Source organism: Crocodylus porosus, unplaced genomic scaffold (assembly GCF_001723895.1).
Source record: "Crocodylus porosus isolate Cpor-Errol unplaced genomic scaffold, CroPor_comp1, whole genome shotgun sequence".
Lineage (NCBI taxonomy): Eukaryota > Metazoa > Chordata > Crocodylia > Crocodylidae > Crocodylus > Crocodylus porosus.
Window position 1 is genome coordinate 6,186,130 of NW_017728926.1, and position 20,795 is coordinate 6,206,924.

The window sequence follows — 20,795 nt, forward strand, 5'->3', positions numbered from 1 at the left end:
AAGAGTCTCAGTCCAGAAAGGATCTCCACATAGACAGATCTTCACACCCGTATGGAGTTACACAGAGGGTCGGGCTGAAGTCTGCACAGGACTAAACCTACTGTAACCAGCTGTCCCCAATATCGACAGATCTTATGCCTGTTTCTTCACACAGCTTTGTCAATGGACATTTCTTTGTTGGCATATTGCCGCTTTTCTAGTCTTGTGTCTTACTTGAGTAGAGGTATGGTCCTCTGTAAAGAGCAGCTCATGAAAAATAGCATAATTTCAGCTGTAAACATGGACTAGCTAGCATGTCCAGTACTGCCCCAGGAGTTGCTCTAGGAGTTGCTGTGGCTCCTTATGGCTTGCTCATTGCTCTTTAGGGTAAGTCAACAACTTCCTCCACATTCACCTAACCTGTAATGATTGGCAATCTTTGGTCAGTATGGAAAGGACAGGTACCACGTTTATGCAATAAATATATTAAAATATATAGTTATATATCATTATGCAGGCATATACACCCTGGGAAAGTAATTGTACAGAATTGTATTTTTAGCACTAGGCTTCTGATTTCCCAGGCTTCAGTATAGAATATTTGAATGACTACATGCCATCAAAAAGCTGTTAAGTTGACTATGAAATTAAAGTACTTTTTATACATTCCTTAACCATAAAAGAACATATTATGAATCTTTTTTTAACACATCACTGACATCTTTTAAGGTGCTTCAATTTTAAAGACCTGAAGGAATATGGATTATAATTCATTAGTTTTAAGATAAAGATCTAATGAACAGGTTTCTTTTTCATGAGACTGTACTGATAATAAAAATAACTTATTAATTATTCACTTTATGTCTTTTAAAATGCCTTCTACTACTGCTGTGCAAGTAAAGTACAATAGGAACCATTATTAGTGTACTTTCACCTTAAAAATTAGAAAACTGCATTTGACAAAGGTGTTTCTGCTTCTTTTTAAATTTTACTTTCTCATGTGTCTAATTCAAGGAAACACTTACTCAGGTCAATTCATGTTAGGAGAGCTCCATGGACATGGAGTCATGCAATACAGAGATGGTGGGAAATATGAAGGAGAATTCTCTTGTGGAATGAGAGAAGGTAGGTTAGAATCTCTGAGCAAGCTTTGATTAAAATTCATTCTAATGTGACTGAAGTCCTGATAATTGCTATTACTATAGAAGTGCCTATAAACTAACCTAGAACAGGCCATTGTTCTAGGCATCAAACTAACACAGCGTAGTATACATTCTTTGACTCCAGCAGAGGCATGTCATTTGTTCCCCTGACTTCAATAGGACTATGCACATGTTTAACATTGGGCATGTGATTAAGCATTTTTCTGTGAGTGAACTTATTTGGTATTGAAGTCAGCACCTTCAGTGTTTGTCTCCCGTTGACTTTTTATGAAGAATGTTTCAAGCATAGCAAACTTCATTTAAAAATCATTTAGGAAAGGATATATTATATTTTATCTTTTTTTGAGAGGTTAAGAACCAATGTAATTTGTCTGATTGGAGACCTGCAGGAAGGCCCTACGAGGAAAGGCTAAGGGATCTTAACCTCTTCAGCCTCTCCAAGAGAAGGCTGAGAGGGGACCTTGTGGCAGCATACAAATTCATAAGGGGAGAGCAGCATGAAGTAGGCGACAGTCTGTTCACCAGGGCACCCACTGAAACAACAAGGAACAATGGCCATAAGCTACTGGAGAGTAGGTTTAGGCTGGACATTAGGAGGAAGTTCTTCACGGTCAGGGTTGCCAGGATCTGAAATGGACTTCTAAGGGAGGTGGTGCTTACCACATCGTTGGGGGTCTTCAAGAGGAGACTGGACAGGCACCTGGCTGGGATCATATGATCCCAGGTTTGGTGACCCTTTTCTTGCCTGCCAGGGGCAGGGGGTCGGACTAGATGGCCCACTGAGGTCCCTTCAGACCCTAAAATCTATGAATCTCTGTAACCTAAACTGGAAAGCCCATTCGTATGTTTATTCATCTAGATACAGGTGGCATCACAAACTAGATACAGGTGGCAGAAAAACCTATTTATGAGAGATTTTAAGGCTGAATCATACAATTAGTTACCCAAGTGAATAATTCTACACATTTAGTCATGCAATTATTCTCACTGATATCAAGCTACTCTCCTTTGTAAGTATTTGTTGGATGGGGTCCATTGAACGTTCATATTTTTGGAGCTGCAGCCATTTACTGGAGGTTGCCCAGCCAGTTGATTTCAGTGAAAATAATTGCAATATGTAAAATCAAGCATGTGCATCTTTGCCTATTAGATTGGAACTTTAGTTTGTATAGTACCTAGTACATTTTGAATGCTGTTGAAATTTAATAAATTGGATAAATTATATCCAGCCTGATTTCTACATCAGCAAAGTTGGGAAAAGCTTTGTATAGTTTAAGTCCCAACCAATTTTTTGGATTTTCTCAGACTAGTATCAAATGGATGTGCCCTCCATTTGAAATGGGATATTTTTTTTCTTGCTTAGTTGGGGGGGAAAAAAATGAAAATCCACAGATGTGGCTTCTGAGTTGTCAAGGGGTTTTAATACAAATGAGAGTGTATTTCCTGCCTCTGGCCATGACATTTTGGTGGTAGTTGTGCTGAGGGATGAAGGAGGGTGGGTGTTAGGTCCTACTGTCATCCTTGTGTTTAGGGATGAGAGGGGAGGGTGTTTGGCTTTTTTAAATGTCAGCTGTTCATATCCCATTTCTTTTTTGTTCAGGATATGGGTTACTGGTTGACAGCGATGGACAAATTTATCAGGGATCTTTCCACAAAAATAAGAAGCATGGAGGAGGTAAAATGACCTTCAAGTAAGTTTTGTTTCTGGCTTTGGTAGCCTGTTGCCCTTTTTTCAGAACATGACAATGTACCATTCAAGGTTTCGATAAATTAACAAAAACTTAGTAACCTTCTTAGGTTAAAACTCACACCATTGTGTCAACATCTACCAGTTTACATGTTACAGTATAAAAAATTACACTTTGATTTGGATCTTTCTTGGTGCTGGCAGTCCTTCAATATGAGGATAACAGTAGGATTTTACTGGAGATCATATACTTGCCTCTTGTTTTCTGAATCTTGTTATATTTGTGTTAAAATTCAGACTCTTAATGCCATGTTTTGTATTTGTTGTGCTTATTTTATTCAGTCAAAAACAGGAAAAAATCTTTGGAAACTTGAGATTTTAAACAATTTTGAAAATACATTTGTTGGATCCATTTGAAGTCAGTGCCAACTGCGCTGAAAATAAATAATTGTACATAGATGATTAAAAAATTCCATGCAGGTTCTTACACTATGAAATCTTGTGTGAGGTTTAAAACTTTATTTCTATCTCTTCTGAAGTATTGCTCAGACTTCCTGGGAACAGAAGCAGGGCATAATTTTGATCAATATGGTATAAAGTCTGTGTATTACTTAGATGCTGGAACATGGATACCAAGGCCACATGTACTACTAACAATCTTAAAATATATCCTCAAGAAATAAATAATCTGCTAATCTAAGTGAAATAAATTGAAATAGAATGAATTCCTGAGAGAGATTGGTTTATCCTAAAGCAGTTGTTTTTGCAATTACTTATAAATCTTGCTTGTTTTTCTATTGTATCCCATTCAGCTGTGCCCATAACAGAACTAGGCTGGTCTCGGGGGCTAGCTTCAGAGGTACATTATTCAGGCACATTTGTTATTTGTAGATGAAAATCTTTAGAAAGTACAATGATCTAAATACGATATATTTAAAATGAAGGCCACTCTGACAGTCAAGCATGATTTTTTGTTAATGATATTCTTCAGGAAATACTAAGCTAAGCTTTTTTGGCCAGAATTTTAAGCTCTGCTCTTTTATTTGCAGAAATTCTGTAAGCCTTTGACTTTGTGGAGGCAAGAGATAGTTCAGCAACCAGATTAATTTACACTTTAGACATGATCTGTAGCCCTCTGAAGTCACTAAGAGTCTTACCAGAGACTCCAGTGGATTTTGGATTAGGCTCTGTGCCTGTGCTTTGCACCCTGTGAAGCTTGGCATGCCTCCCTAATTGCACTATGCATGGCCCATACTGACCATATACCTATGCATGTATAAGTACACAAAAAATGAATAACAATATCACAGGAGGCTTGACAGTAGAATAGCAGATGATCAATCACTATGTAATAGGAGACTACAGAAGTCTCCCATTTTATGGGAGTGGTTAGAGTCTGTTAACAGGTCTTCTTTATAGATCGTCATGTTGAACTTGTTTTGTATCTTTGTCTTACTCTTGATTGCAAAGCTAGCTGCAGCTTATCTTTTTCCTGTGACCCAAGAGTTGCTCTCCCTTTTCTGCTGCTGAGTACCTCTTAGAAAGCACTTTACATTAAGGGCTGTGCGAAGCTCCGCCAGCTGTTTCATTTTCATGCTGTTTCAACTCATTTTGAGCTCAAAAACCGAAATGAAACGAAGGGCTTCAAAACAGCCTTGAAACGAAACAAGGCCAGTCAAAACGTTTCGAAATGTTTCAAATTTTGAAGTGACAGTGCAGGGAGGCTGGGGAGAGTCAGGACTGCACTCTGAGCGGCTCTGTAGCCCCATGTTGCTCAGCCTTGCAGATAGCGTGGCCCTGGCTCTCCCCGCCTCCTCGGCTGTGGTGTAGGGCCTGGGGCAAATCAGCTTGTGCAGAGACCTGCCCCTGCCCCGATCCCAGGGTGGGGGCAGGTTCCTGCACAAGCTGATTTGCCCCATCCCGCCTGCTGCTGGCCCCAGCTGGCAGCACCAGCCTCCTGTCATCCAGCAGGCAGATTGGGGGCTTGCTTACACCCCTGGGAGGGCTGTGGGGGCTGTGCTGGACTGCTCCCACCAGTGCAGGTCCCCGATCTGCCTCCCAGATCACAGGAGGCTGGTGCTGCTGGCTGGGGCCAGCAGCAGCACCAATATTCCCAGCACTGGCTATGGGCGAAATGTCGAAACAGCATTGAAACAGCCAAAGAGTTTCAACGAAATGAAACGGAAGAGTGCTTTCAAAATAAAATGAAACTCAAAATGAGACACTGTTCTGTTGAAGTGGAAGTCAAAGTGGAACGATGCTGTTTCGCACAGCCCTAGTTTATGTGACCAGACACCAGCAAAGGGAATGAAGAAAAAAGGTCTTATACAGAACTAGTCAGTGCATATTATAATCTTTCTCCCTGGTACAAAGATGGGAATGCAGGTGTGGAGAATCATCCTAGGTCCCTGGCAAATGTTCAGTTAAAGACACAATAGGATGTAATGCAGGATCCCCACAATCCTGCTTCCTGCCATGATCTCAGGCTCCCCCTGCATCAGCAAGTAGCAAGCTCCCATGGCTGGAAGCCCCATCAGCTGATCCAGGCTCCCAGCCATTGGGGCATGTGGTGCACCCCTGAGGCTGGGAGCCCCATGCTAGCCACGCATTAGTTAAAGACATGATAGGAATCAGCCTCAAAGTTATTGCACATGTTTTTTGTAATAACTTTGTGGTTTATTCCTTATTTTATCGCACCATAAATTGCATTAACATGTGTCTGGGTAACGAATTAAGATGTGATTAACTGGTTAATCACATCTTAAGTGTAATGCATGCCAGGGGCCCTAGGGGCAGTGGCATTTGAAGACTGTGAGTTTTGTCTTGTTAACTTCCTTGTGACAATGTTTATCTGCTTCATCTGTTTATGTTAATGGCTTCTCCTGCTGCTTCACAAGCCCCAGCTTTCCATGGTAGTCCAGTATATTATCTGCAATGTCAAAAACCTGTTTTGCTTTACAACTTTTCTTTTTACCTTAGGAACGGTGATAAGTATGAAGGAGACTGGATCCTGGACCAGCGACAAGGTCATGGGGAACTGCACTGTGCCGATGGAAGTGTATATGAGGTATAATAATAAAAGTTATGAGAATTGGTAACAGTGTAACTTAGGAAAGTCCAAAGAAATCCATTTTGAATCTTTATCCTATCCTCCAAGGTGTCAGAGACTCTGATCAAACAGGCCTGACTAAGTCAAACACTTGAGTAACCATACCTGCCCCTAATACCTGGCTAATGCGACTGCCCCAGTTTTCTGCAACCAGATTGGCTGCTGAAAGTGACACTCACCCCTTTTATATATAGCTGCATTGTCAGGCTGTAGGCATGCCTTGAAACAGCCTCAGTCTGTTCTGTTAAGCGTCACATGCATTGTTCTCTTTGGTTCTCCTGACTTCTGACTTGACTTTGGCTTTTCCTGACCTTGAGCTAAAATCTTGCCTGAAATTCAGCACTGGTCCTGCTGTCTCTGGTGTTCCTTGCATCTTGAATCAGCTTGGCTTCCTAGACCCTGAACTCAGATCTTCCCTGGAATTTGGCACTGGTTCTCTGACCTCTGGCTCCTGACCTTGGTTTGTCTCTCAGATGTACCCTCTCAGCTCCCTTGAAATGTGGTCCCACAGTCCCTGCTCAGGTAACCTGTGCCTGTTTCCTGCTGATCTCCTAATTGCCTCTCAGAGCCCATCTGCAGGCCTGGCTGCCTTGCTCTTGGCTAAACCCTCACAGCAAGGTGCGCGTTACAACATATGATGGTATGCAGGATCAGATCTACCACCAGGGCAGATTTCTGGGGGTGAGCTGATGGTTGCTTTACAGGGGCTGCAAACCCAGATTACAGCTCTGCAAGCCCAATGTACCCTGTTTCTGCATCCACTGGGGGAACCAACCCACTCATCTCACCCCAAACCCTGAGTCCTGCTGCCCATCAAATTTGATGGAGACCCTCACTGCTTCCAGCAGTTCATTACTTAGGGCCACCAGCAGTTCATTAATCAGTGCCACCTCACTTTTAGTCTCTGCCCTAGAACTTACCTTTCATATACAATCAAGGTGGAACTGATTATCAGTCTACTGAGTTGCAATACCCTGGTGTGGGCTTTCCAACTTTATCTGAACCATGGCCAAAATTTTTGGCAACCTGTATTGGGTCTGTACTGCAGAATGAGTGCTCCAGACCCTCAGACACGGGCGTATTCCAGTATCAAGTTATGCAGCTGTGTTTACACGGTTGGTAGCTGACAAGGAGTGCAATGAGGTAGGTCAGCATTTCCACTTCCACCACAGACTTCAGGGCCACATTCAGGATGAATTTTGACTTGGGGTGGAGCTCCCAGCTACCTTGGACAGATATATTGATCTTCATATCCATATTATCGCCCATCTGCCTGAGTGACAGCAGGAAGGTTGGGCTGAATCTCAGCCCTTGGGGCTCGCTAGGGCCCTGAAAGAGCCAACACAGTAAAGAAAAGGCTCCCTCAGAAGAGAAGGCTTGTTATCGTGTCCAGGGCCTCTGACTGTATTGTAGGGAGTCCAGGCATTTTGCCTGAGGAAAGGAATGCTTGCCTCCTTTTCAGGAAACTCCCCAGCCCAACCTCAGTAGCAGGACATAGTCTGGGCCCATTGCTGACCATTTAACTAGCCCCTCTAATTCACAGTAAATTCCTGAGTGCCACCAAACCCCAAGACTTGTCCTTGCTCATCACCCTTCACCTACATCACCTGCCTGGGGTGGATGTCTTTATGCTAGCTATTTTAGACACAGAAGCCTCCAGTAATTTTATGGACTCAATCCTCACTATCATGCTGTGACCTGGAACCTTGGCCTGACACAGCCACTCATCCTGGTTTGCCACCTCCTCAGCAGAGCACTGGGCTGGACACAGGTGGCTAAGATTGCCCACTCCCTGCTGCTAGAGTGGCCAGCTGGAGGCATCTGACTCCTCATCCCTTCCAATATAAACCTTTGACTCAGAAAAGGAAGTGTCTGGGCAGCAAGGCTTAACTTTGTACTTAGGCTACTGTACCCTTGGCTCATGTTGCTACTCACTGACTGACAGATTCCTTGGATACTGGGCCCTGACAGATTTCTTTATTTCTGGGCCCTGATTGCCTCCAAAAGGAATTGCAATATTTGGGACCTGGAACTCTTCGTGATCAAGGCAACCTTGAGGACTGGTGGCATCTTCTGGAGGAGCTTACCACCACCTTGTCCAGGTAATGATGGACCATAAAAACTTGGAATATCTCTAGATGAGAACTGAATTCACAACAGGTCTGCTGTTCCATTTCATTCCAATTCTTTTCCCATTTTTATTTCATAATTGCGTATCACCCAGGAACCAAGAACCAAAAGGTAGATGTCCTATCCATAAGGATGAACCCTCCGCACTAGACCCATTGCCACCATCTACCACTCTTCAGCCTAAGAACTTCATTTAGGGAATTACTCAGTTAAGCATCCTTTCAGCCATTCAAAAAGACTTCATAGATGACCCCCTTGTTAAAAAACTGCCACTTAATGGGGCCATCCCAACCTACTGTTCAGTGGCTCAGGGGGTTCTTTTTCCTGACAGCACCTGTATATCCTGGACAGAATATTACAGCTTTGTCCTGACTTCCCTCCCATGGGATGCTTTGTACTAGTCTCTTGGCAGTTCTGGTGGTCCTGAATGAGTCATAATGTTAAACAGTATGTCTATTCATGGACTAGATGTGCCTGAACCAAAGAACCTGAAACCAGGCTGGATCATCTCCTCCAACCATTACCCACTCCCACACTACCATGGTTAGTGCTTTTGGTGGATTTCATTGTGGACCTCCTGCATTCTGAGCAGTGCTTCAGAATTAATGGACATAGTGAATGTTTTAACTAAGATGGCCCATTGTGTCCCAGTCTAGGCTGTCCCCACTGCCAGCAAAATGGCCCATCTATTTCTGAGAGATACGTTTTGCCTACACAGCTGTCCATCTCAGGTGCTCTCTGATCATGGCCCCTAGTTTGGCACTTCTGGCACAAGTTCTGTAAGGCCTCGTGTGTGGAATCTCTTCACTTGTCCACGTATTACCCTCAAACTCATGGTCCAGTTGAGTGCATAAATCAGACCCTTGAGCAACGCCTCAGATACTGTTTCTATTTCCATCAGGATAATTGGGTAACTTGCTTCCGCTAGCAGAATTCTCATACAACAATACCACCCATACTTCCACAGGCTCAACCCTCTTTTTCTCCAACTACTGAGACCATCCTCAGTTCCAACCAGCACTGCCTACTTTCTTATGGGTCCCTGCAGTGAATGGCCTTGTATTGCATCTCCCACAAAATCAATAAGAGCTAAAGGCTCATCTCAGTGCAGCCAAGACTATGTATAAAAACCAAGCTGACTAACACCATTAGCTCAGCCCCACCATTTCAGTCAGTGACAAGATGTAGCTCTCTTCAAAGACTATCAAGACCCTGAGACCATCAGCCAAACTGGATCACCATTATCTGGGCCCATTCAAGGTTGTGGAACAAATAAGCCCTGTTGTATTCAAGCTCCAGCCACCAGAGACATTGAATGCACCCCACTTCCTGTGTATCCCTACTCAAACCTTTCATCGAGATTTCCTTTCCTGACCACCTAGCCCCTCTCCCCCACCCATAATAGTGAAAGGACTTGAAGAATACATGATAAACAAATTTTAGACTCCAAATGCATCTGAGGCAAGCTCCGCTACTTAATAAATTGGGAGGGCTATGGCACAGAAGAATGATCTTGAGAAGCAGCCTACCATGTTCACACCCCCAAACTGGTACACACCCCTAAACTAATACAAGATTTCCATTAGAAGTATCCAGAAAAGCCAGGTCTCAGGCCTTCTGGAAGATAACCCCGTAAAGGGTGAGCATACTGTCAGGGATTCTGATTTAGCAGGCCTGGCTGGGCCAAGCACTTGAGTTACTATACCTGCCCCTGATCCCTGGCAAATGCAACTGGTCCAGTTTTTTGCAACCAGGTTGGCTGCTGAAAGCAACATGCACCCTTTTTAGATACACCTGCAGTGCCATATTGTAGGCATGCCTTGAGACGGCCTCAGTCTTTTCTGACAAGCCTTGTGTTCACGCTCTTCCTAGTTGTCCTTACTTCTGATTTGTCTTTGGCTTTTCCTGACCTTGATCTTGGATCTCACCTGAAATGGTACTGGCTCTGCCCTTTGGTTTTCCTAGCATCCTGACTTGGCTTGGCTTCCTAAACCCTGATCTTGGATCTTTCCTGGAACTTGGCACTAATTCTCTAACCTTTGGCTCCTGACCTTGGTTTGTGTCTCGGATTACGTTTCTCAGATCTCTTCTCTCGGTTCCCCTGGAATTTGATCCCATGCTCCCCATTCAGGTAACCTGTGCCCCTGCTGTACTGACCTCCTAGTTGCCCCTCAGGGCCCATCCACAGTCCTGACTGCCTATGTTCCAGCTGAACCCTCACACAAAGGCAACTATCTGCAATTTATATATGACTTTTTTTTGCACTCTCATAATTTTGTTCATAAATAACAAGTAGCTAACAAATGCTGGCTAAAAGATACCAGAAAATGCCCAGTTCACTTCCTTTTAGAACAAAAATGGTATTCAGTTGCTTATGAAGTCAGCACTCCAATACAGAAAGGCAAAAGAATAGATTTCCAGTGTAAATTAAACAATAAGATATGGCAAGGTGTGAATTATTTCCTAATAATTCACAGCTAGATGAATCATCAAACATGAAGATGAAGTTCTTGTGCCATCATATCCTGTAGGTGTGAATTCTTATACTGTAAATCAGACAGGGAGTACTTTTTACTGTAATCATTGGGTATTTGGGGGTTAAAAAATAATCTCAAGTTTTAAAGATGAGATTTAGCAACTTTGAACCAGGGCAATTCTCTGCCTGTATAGGGGGAGGTGGGTTTGTTTTGTTTGCTTAACCATCAAATTTACTAACACTCTTGCAGCCAGGGTGCCTGCTGGGAGGCTGCTCCAACATGCTGTAATTACAGATTATTTGAGTCTGCTAGAGTGTGCTAATTTGTGTGCTCCAACCAGCCTCCACGTCTCATGTATCAGCATCCCTGCGTTTCAAAATGGTGACAGGGGCACTTTAACTAAAGCTTGTTTGACGAGCTTTAGTTAATGTGCCACTGCCGCCATTTTTAAGCACTTCTTTTACTTTTCAAGGTGTCATTAGAGCAGCATATATAATGTCTGAAATCAAGCAAAATGAATGAAGCACTGTCCAGAAGAGTATAATAGTATTACATATCCATACCAGTTATTATGTGGGGATAGTGCTGAATAATTAGAGGGAAATTACTAGAATGTCTTTTCTCCTTCAGGTCCTAATTCAACACAACACTTAAGCGTGTTTTTACCATTTCGGGGATATTATGCCAACAACAGCAGAGAGATGGAAAGTAATTGTAATTTGATACCTTGACATCCCAAGGAAATGTTTTTCTTTATGATTTTTTCATCCTATCTTGAAGATGTTACATTGCAATAGTTCAATGTTATGATAAACCATTACAATGTAATATTACACTTTCCAGTATGATTATTTTCTGGCTTTCTGTATCCTCCATGTGATGTAAAGTTGCTTTCCAGTGCTTCAAGGCTAGCGTTATTTTTTATCAGATTTACAGTTGGAAGTGTTATTCATCCTTTTTTGGTGGTGGGGAGTGGGCAGGAAGATTACAGTAAAGATAGCTTTAATCTTTCAATTTAGGAACTTTCAAGTTTTGAATGCTTGAGGTCAGAGTAATCTTTTCAAAGAGATTTTAGTGCCCTAATTTTAATCAATGCTGAACATTTGATCTCCTAAAACACTAACCCTAACAACACATGCACAAATAATAGGAAACAATGGTATATTTCTGATGATATCATCTCAAGGAAGTGTGGAATTTGAGTACCAGAATAGTAATGGGTCAGGGGTGAGTTTGTGACTTGAGCTGTAATACAAGGTTTATATAATACCTCTCCTTACTATGTGGGTTTACCTTGTAGTATTCTTGTCATATTTCCCTTGAGGACAAAATCTCCATCAGAGTTTAGTAAAGCTTATAATGAAAAAGTTCATAGAAGAGGAACATGGTGTATGGTAGCCATTCTTTGCATACTGTTCTGTCTGGTATCAGTGCTCACAAATACATTTTTCCCAGTTGAACAGGAATGATTCATAGTCATTCTTCCAGCATTTCCGTTCACTCCCAAATATGCATTTTTAAAATAAATTAATAATAATTATGCTAATATGCATCAGTTTTTTAATATAATCAATAGGATCAGTAACAGTTGGAAGCCTACAGATAATACATATGTTTGCTCAGCTTAGATGGGGTAACCAATTACATTAAAATGTTTTTGAGGCCAGAAAAATACTAGCAATAATGTGTGTGGCTTGTCTATGTTGTTTTGAAACACTCTTTAATTGCCAGTGAGAAGAGACAGCTTAGGTGGCCTGTCACTTTTCAAGAGTGGATTAGGCATTATTTAGTACCACAAGGTGGCTCTCTAGTATCTCTTTAGACATTGGTTTGTTGCACTTCCCAGACTTGCAGATCTATCCCTGAAGAGTTGTAAATGTTTGTTACAGTACTTACATTTACAGTGGATCTATGCTAAAAAAATGGCAACATAGTTTGACAAGAAAAATACCTAGCAGTCCTACCAGCAACACTGTTAATTTATTCAACATTTATATTACTTCTCACAGGCTTATGAAATGTGCAAAAAACAAATTTAAACTCCCCAAACTTGCTATTAATATTCATCAAACTTATACTAGTTTAAAAAGTATTTTGATGTTGTGACATATAATTAAGCTTCTTCTGCTTTTGTGATTAACTGCCATGTATTTAATTGCTTCTACTCTTGACCCCTTTGCCTTTTCATTAGCAATGAGTGGATCAGTTTTTTAAAAGTCTTGCCCAGGGGCAGATCCAGAAAGGGCACAGTAGTGCCTTTGCACTTCCCTTTCAGATCATGCAGTCCCCAAAGCAGGTAAGAACCCCCTGCCCTTTCCCCTCTTGGCTGACCAGTACATCCCCCTCCCCTCCTAGTCCTTCTCCTCCTCCACCCATCTCTGCCAAGGGCAGGAGTAGAAGGGGTGAAATTCTTACATGATTTGGGGACTGAAAAAAAGGCCCTGGGTGCTGCTCTCATAGTATAGTCTGCCTGCCTAGTGAGAAGGGGAAGCTGGGAGTAGGGAAGTACAGCCATCCTTACAGTGCCAGTCGCTGCTTTTTCACCCCTCTTTACCAAGTCCTGTATCCATGCATGGGCTTGCCAAAGTCATCCTTGTGCTCTAGGTCATATAGCCCAAATAGATAGTAAAATATTTCTGGAGTTGCTAGTTGAATTTCTTTCCACAGGTTTTTGCTAGAGCCTTGTTCCCACATACAACAGCAAAATAAATGTGTGCTTTTCTGTGCACTTGGTTTATGAATTAGATTTTGGCTTCTTTGGACTCAGCATTTCTCTAAACATTTAGGTTACCAGTGGGCATGATCTGTTCTTCCACTTCTAGTTTGAAAAATCAAGAGATGATATATTTTAAGCATAATTATCTTGACCATCTGCAGGTAAGAAGATAACTCACATCTCTTGTCTCTGTTGGCCAATGGTCAAGTATTAATGCAAGAATAGAAAAATAAGGATTATCCACTACCCATTTTGTTGATCTTGCATGTGTAGATAGATTCTATTTCTTCCTAGGTCAGAGCTTAGCGCAATATCTGTCTTAGAGTGCAGTATCTGTATTAAGTGGCTCTCTCAGGCAAGGCAAGAAGAATTTTCCCATTTGTAGATCCATTAAGAAACATCACAGCCAGAAGTCTCTTCGCACATTGTGCACTGTCATTAAGTTCTGTAGATTGTCTACTTTGCTTTAACTTCACCATCCTGTTTATGCTGTATTAAAAGTAACCTCTTTTACCTTGATGAGTAGGAGATGAAAATTCAATTAATCATGTAAATAAAGTCTTTAAATTATTTAAATACATTATATATTTGTAAAAGAAAATGTGTTGTGACTGATTCTATCAAAGCTATACTGAAAATCTGCACTAAATATTTTTCCAGTGTTCAAAATATGCTATTCGGGCGTTTCAATTATTAAAATAGCAGGTTTGAGTGTTCTTACATCAGTTAATCATCATATTCATCTCTATGACACTAGTTGTGTTTCATTGCCATCCAGACAGAAAACTTCCACCAATTATATGGTTATCATTCGGGAAAGTAGACATACAAATATCTCAAAATCAATTTTTTTCAGTTTCTGTTGACCTAAAGAATTTGGGGTCAAATATACTCTCAAACTATTAATATATCTAAAAGCTCTATCCCAATCATTTAAAGATGTTATCATGATATATGATCAGCACATATTAAACTCACTATGCACTTAGGACTATAGGGTAAACAGGTTCAACAAGATGTAAAATGCTACATTGTAAAAGTGAGCAATAAAAATTTAGAACCTAATTAGTCTGGTTATATACAAGGAATGGTAGGTTTCAAAGCTTTCCTTAATAATAGAACACCTTTTGTTTCTGTTAAGGATGTAGCCAAAATCATAAGGGGACCTCAAACTGGGTACAGAAATATATCCCCCACTTTATTCAGAAAAGCTTTTGCAGGTATATGTTTCTGGTTGAGCTTTTGTGAGCTCAAAATTTTTGTGTGCACAAACTTCATTTTCTGCAGATCAGCTACGGACTTTATCTGATTTATACCTAAGCCTTCCAGCAAGAAAAAGTGTATACAAAATGGTGGAGATGGGTTTGGATGTTGCTTTTGAAAAGATACAACTGTTATTTGGTCAGTATTTTACTAGAATACTGTCTAAAAACTGTGGTTGCTAGATAATGGACTCCTGAAATCAGTATAGTCTTAAAATATTCCAGTTTCGATAATAAGGTCATGGACATGTTCTTCAATCTTTAGTATTCAAACAATGACACTTAGTTGTTAGTATTTATGAGATGGCAAAGAAGAGGCTGAAAAATGACACAAAGTTGAATTTTGTATTTGTGTTCTCTCAAGTTTTCGGATGTAATAAAACAAGATCTGAATTTAATTTGAGATCAACCTCTGAAAGAAGAGAAAATATTAGTAACTAGATTTGTTCAGGACTAACCACATATTAGGGTTTCTGTGAAACAATAACCAGAGCCATCAGCTTGATTAAACTTCAGGTAAAGAGGTGATAGTCGACCGAGTCTTTACTACAGAGGAAGCAGATAATGGCAAATAACTGATATTATTATTTGCATAACCATAAAACTAATTTCACACTGGGGAAAAAATGTTGCCAAGACATGAAGGTCTGGGAACTGCAATAGAGTGAAAGAATTTGTGAGAGGGCTAAAGCTTTGACAGCTTCTAGATGATAATAACAAGAATCCTATTGCTGACCTGTAGTGGAATGATTGGACACATTCAGTTAGAAAATTTAAATATGTCTGCATGGTTGAGGTTGAGACAACAGAATGAAATGTAAATGAAATGCATGGATTAATGAAGTAAAACATTTATTTTCCACACAGAAAGTGTTTCCTACCTATGATTTTTCTGGCTGCTGCATAGGTCCCAGTAAGCAGATGCTGTGTTCCATTCTGTCCCTGTTGCTGCTTCTTTGTGTGTTTTGGCTGTGTTTAGTTTGTCTTCTTTCCCAGAGGAAGACCTGCTGTTTGATACACCTGTTAACTGCACTAAACAGGTGGCCAGCCTTATGGGCTTCTTCACCTGCAATTTTTTTTAGGATCCATTTGATTTTTGTTACCTGTTTTGAAGAATAATTGTCTCAGTAATTATGCAAGTTATTTGTTAAATTTAAATTACCAGAATTTTAACAGCTCTAAATTATACTGCATACTTAATAGAAAACTGAGGAAAGAGAGATGTAGTAAAGCCTCATCTACAGTTCATGATACCCGGATAATATAATAGTGAGTGCAGGACAAAAGTATAGCTAGATCATGCCACCAGTTATACTGTAACAATGAATAAGACTCACTGGGTCTGTCTACGTAAGACACTAAATGCACTGTGCATTAGAGCATCATGTCAAAATCCGTGCTAATGCACTAATGCACAGCAGAATTTGTCTACTGAGCATTAGCATCACTAAAAAGGAATGTGCCAGTGCTACTGAGCAGTATTATCAGTTACTGCACATTGAGTTAGTAGTACCTGTTATTACAGGCACTAAACTTAATGCGCAGTAACTACAGCATATTAATGCACATATATACGTGCCCACTGCTAACAATTGTATAACTTAGTGAATAGATCTTTAAATTGCTAGTTGATTGCATCATGAACTATTGTTTTACTCATAGCTCTTTCATTTATTGGTATTCTAGTTGTGCCTGCTAAGTGCTAGGTGAATGCATGCAAATACGCCTTGCACTGAACTACTGTTTATAGTGTTTCTCACGGTCTGTGATTTTTACCATATACATCTTAAGTCTCTCTGACTGTTTATTGTAAGATGCAATATTTAGCAACAAGGAGACAGTAAGAAGGCAAAATCAGTTTATGTAAAAATACAGAACAATAATGAAAGCAAAACTCTTAACTTATCCATTTAATTCAGTTTATCCAAGTTTGGACTTAACAACAATACAAGTGTACTGTATATGTTTTTGCATTATAACATTATTAGGCTTTAAATAGGGAAGCAGAGGTACTCTGCTGACTCAGTCCAGCAGCCAAAACAGGTGGTCTTGTTAGTTCCATCTGGAAGTTGCAGTGATTGGTGTTCATAGCAGAGAAGGGCCATGGTGGGAGACAGGTAATCAGGCAGAGATAAATGCCAGAAACAAACAGCTGAGGATGAAAGTTAAGCCATGAGTCTGTAGTATATTGAGATTTGAGCCCAACAGAATGTCTGTTTTGCCCCAATGTGGCACTACTAAGCATGTGACTGAGATACGACACCCCTACTCTGTGTGTAAGGCTTTACTGGTATATGCCCAATACCTCACTAAGACAGTTACTCCTGTTTCCAGAGGTAGCTTGTGTGGAATGAATGCTTCGTGTCTCTTTTGCCAACTGGGAATGAAATAGTCTTTTCCCTTATATGTCTTGTATTTAATTTAAGTAGTACCTTGTACTTTGCTTCATTTATTAGAAAGCTGAAATGAACTGTAGTCTTGTTATCTTGTCTGCATGTGGATTTACCATCGTTTGTGGGGTTACTTTACCCTTGTTAAGCCTAGCAGAACTTTTAATGATTTTCCAGAGTATTGTAGGATTGTCTGAAACTTTGGAGAAGAATTTAGAAGTTGTGTATTTTATGGTGTTGATCAATTATAACTGAGTGCAGGTCTTGGAATTGGTATGAAACATTCTACAACACTGATCATGTAAACAGCAAATAGAGATACAGTAAATTATAAAACAGCTAACATCTGGATAGAACCCAGTTGCTGTACACTGGAATAATACTATATACAGTACTTAAATTTAGGTACAGGGATATACATTGATCTGGCCCATAGTGACAAGCATTCTGTAAAGGACTGCATCCTTCAGCCTTTCTTCGAAAGAATAAAGTAATATTAGCCTGCCAAATAAGAACATGCTAATAATACAAATGAAAATAAGTCTGATCAATGGATTGAAGCTTGATAACAGAGAAGTTTACACTTCTGTCAATCAAGTTAGACCACATGGAAATAATATATCATGAGTAGCGTGCAAAATGAAAGAAAAGTAACCAAAATTATTTGCAATAAAACATAATAGCTACTCATTTGGAAATGGAAACACCATCAATTAACTGGAGGTAGCTTCTGGAAATAATAATTATAAAAGTAAGTAGTTGTGTTTCATTTAAAACACTGTTTCCTTTTTCATAAGCAGAAATCTTTCCACCAAGCACCCTAATACAATCTTGACAGAAATTAGCATAATTTAAAAAAAATCCCTAGTTCAAAAGAGAAAATTTTTATATTCATTAAAAATGTGTTGTTGGTAAGAGTTGTTTTAAAACAACTGTCCCAGATAGGTTGCCTTAACTTTTAATAGTTGTTTTGTTGTTGATTAACTTTCAATGCAAGGTAGCTAGTGCTATGGCACTTGGGGGTAGATATTGTAACACCTGTGTCTGTTTTTCCCTCTGTAACATGGGTGACCTATGTCATATGTTTAACAAGTGTGCTGCACAAGTGTGCTGCAATGATTAATGAGTGAATGTTATAACGTGGTACTATGATTTTACATTGTGTATCTGCTAAGTGTTCTTATCTTTTTTTTCAGCTTAATGTGTAGCATCATAGGATCATAGAAAAGTAGGGCTGGAAGAGATCTCATGAGGTCATCTACTACAGCCTTCTGCTTAAGGCACTGGCTATCTTAGCCAAGTGTGTATCTAACCTACTCTTATGTTATATATATTACCAGCAATGCTGAGTATGTGGGAAGAGGGCTGTCACCTAAAATGAGTAAAACTTTCCATCATCGTAGCCCCTCCCCCCCCAAATAAAAGTCAGCACCTATGTACAGGCAGTCCTTGGATTTATGACACAATTGGTACCTGAAAAATGGGTCTTAAGTCGAAACGTTGCAGCTCAGAACCAATCTTCTCATAAGAAACAATGTTATAAATGGGAGATTGATTTCCTGAACAAAGGCCCTATTTTCACCAAAAATACCCCATAATTTTGTACTCAGTGTATTTATATTGTAAATAGTAATCATATTGATTTTAAAGGACTTCTTTGAGGTGACTTTGTTGGACTTTTTGAAAGGCTCTTGGCTGGAGTCTTGTCAGGAGTCTTGGCTGCAGGTTTTTCTGGAGTCTAGTCTGCTTTCTTAAAGAAAGTGCCCAAGGAAGTTTGGACAGATGTTCTCCAGGGAGATGGGCAACGCAGCAACCTTGTTTGCTGGCATGGTGTCACATCAGGTCAAGCGTTGTAAAGTTGAAATTGATGTCATAAAGTTGAAACAGGGTGTCAATTTATAAATGTTGTAAGCGTGAAACGTTGTAACTCGAAATGTTGTAAGTCGAGGACTGCCTGTATATTACTTTAAATTTTAAATAGATTTCCTATCAATTCCTTAAAAATTGCTAGTATTATAAAACTATCAGGGTGCATTTCTGGTCATTTCTGGTCATTCAGTCAGTGGCTAACTGTCCAAAACCACCTTAAACTTCATTTATTATGTACTGATACATATTCTGGAATATGTGATGTGTTCTTTTTTTAACCCAAAGGAGGTCTAAAATTAAAGTGCATCTTATACACACAAAGTATGTATTGACATCCACCATAACTTAATCCTTTTTTGGGAGGTGCATCTTATACAGCAGAAAATATGGTGTTTTATTTCCTTTTAGGTCTCATAGACTGATGGTTAGGGAGCCAAAATGGTAGATACTGTTTCTTTCTCTAGTTCACCAGACAATGGGCTTTATCATGAGGGTGGGGTTTTTTTTCAAAGCAGAATTTCCCATTTAAATCAATAAACAATGAGTTCTGCTTAAAAATCAGTTGTATGACATGGCTCATGTCTCAAAGCTTTAAACTGTTTCTTTTGCTTGTTGGCTAACTGGTGGCTCTTTTTTCCTGAGGGCCCCTCAGTTGCTCTGGCTGTTTGCTCTGGCTGTTCATGCTGGTGACTCTCCTTATCAACGTGTGATGTATGAATGGTGCTTCTGTAGTCATCAGCATTTCCAAATCTTGTATGTGTTGCATTGCTAAGCAACTTTTAGCAACACTTATCCCCCATCCTTATGCCATCTGGAAAAGAAGATGAGACAGGAAAATGTGCCAAGGAGAAGCTAAAGGCAAATCATAAGGAGAGGTGATTTGATTGTATAGATAAAGTGATACAAATAGTGAGCAATTTTGAAATCTGATAGAATGTGGACAGGTGCCTTTATGGATGAGGATAATTGGCCATAAAAAGGATAGCATATACTGCTGTTTTAATTGGCTTGTAAGTATTAAAAATCTTGGGGTGTATCAGTTCCTGAAAAAAGCTGGAAAAGCAACAGAACTCTTTTATACATTTGCATATAGACATGGGATGAAAGTCCCTCATTTCAGTATATCAATTAAAATTGCAGTTCAAGTTATAGTGAAACCTCTTAGACTTAAGATTTTCACCATTGCTATCATGAGTTCAGTTTTGCTGGCAGTAGAATTTGTTAGGTCTAACTTGGAGTAGTTGGCTGATTGACATTTTAATGACTGTCATCCATCCCTGGTCAGAACAAATGTGGATGTTCATGCTTGTGAAAAAGTCAGTGCTAGCTAGTGTCTTGTGTACACTAGTTATGATCATTGTTTTCTCTGGAGTGCCTGGTGGTGATGTTGAAAATTGTTTTAGAAGAATCACAATCACACTTCCCAGTTAAATTTGCTCTGAGAACACATTAGCAAAGAAGATAATGTTATTTTCTTTAAATTTATGTTTCAGTAATATTTTTTCCTCTGAAAGCTAAAGCCTAACTTGGAGTCATTTTTTCAAATTCTGTAGGTCTATGTAATCGGGTAACCTCATTTCCAGACTTTTCTATTTCATAGATTTCATAGACATTAGGGCTGGAAGGGACCTTGTGAGATCATCGGGTCCAGCCCCTTGCCCAAAGGGTAGGAAGTCAATTATTAAGCAGTTATAAATAAAAGATTCAAAAGTTGGTCCCAAACTACAACTCTAACAACCATATTAATGGACAATAAGCAGCTGTAGTTGCTATCTTGCTCTGTACATAAACGGGTACCTAGAGGTGCTTGGGGGTGCCATGTGGGGCATGGGGGTGTTTTAATTAGAGCGGTTTCCAAAGAAGCATTCTATTTAAAATGTCACAGCCTCACATATATCATTCAATGAGCTTTAGTTAAAGTGCCCTTTTTTAAACCCACAGGGACTTACTCGATTAATCGAGTCTGTTTTGATGCGTTCTAATTAGAACACATCAGAGCACATATACAGACAC

At 40.0% G+C, this 20,795-nt stretch overlaps 1 protein-coding gene across 3 annotated transcripts in view; it reads left to right on the forward strand.

Moving 5' to 3' along the window:
* Nucleotides 1-20,795, forward strand: part of MORN1 (MORN repeat containing 1) — a 160,234-nt gene that overhangs the window by 6,480 nt on the left and 132,959 nt on the right. For 2 of the 3 annotated variants that reach the window (XM_019541279.1, XM_019541278.1), the window contains exons 5-6: nucleotides 2,743-2,833; nucleotides 5,809-5,896. In XM_019541279.1, coding sequence (XP_019396824.1) covers nucleotides 2,743-2,833; nucleotides 5,809-5,896 — 179 coding nt within the window. Of the gene's footprint in view, nucleotides 1-46; nucleotides 1,105-2,742; nucleotides 2,834-5,808; nucleotides 5,897-20,795 lie in introns of those variants that run through there. The other variant, XM_019541280.1, reaches the window with a different exon arrangement.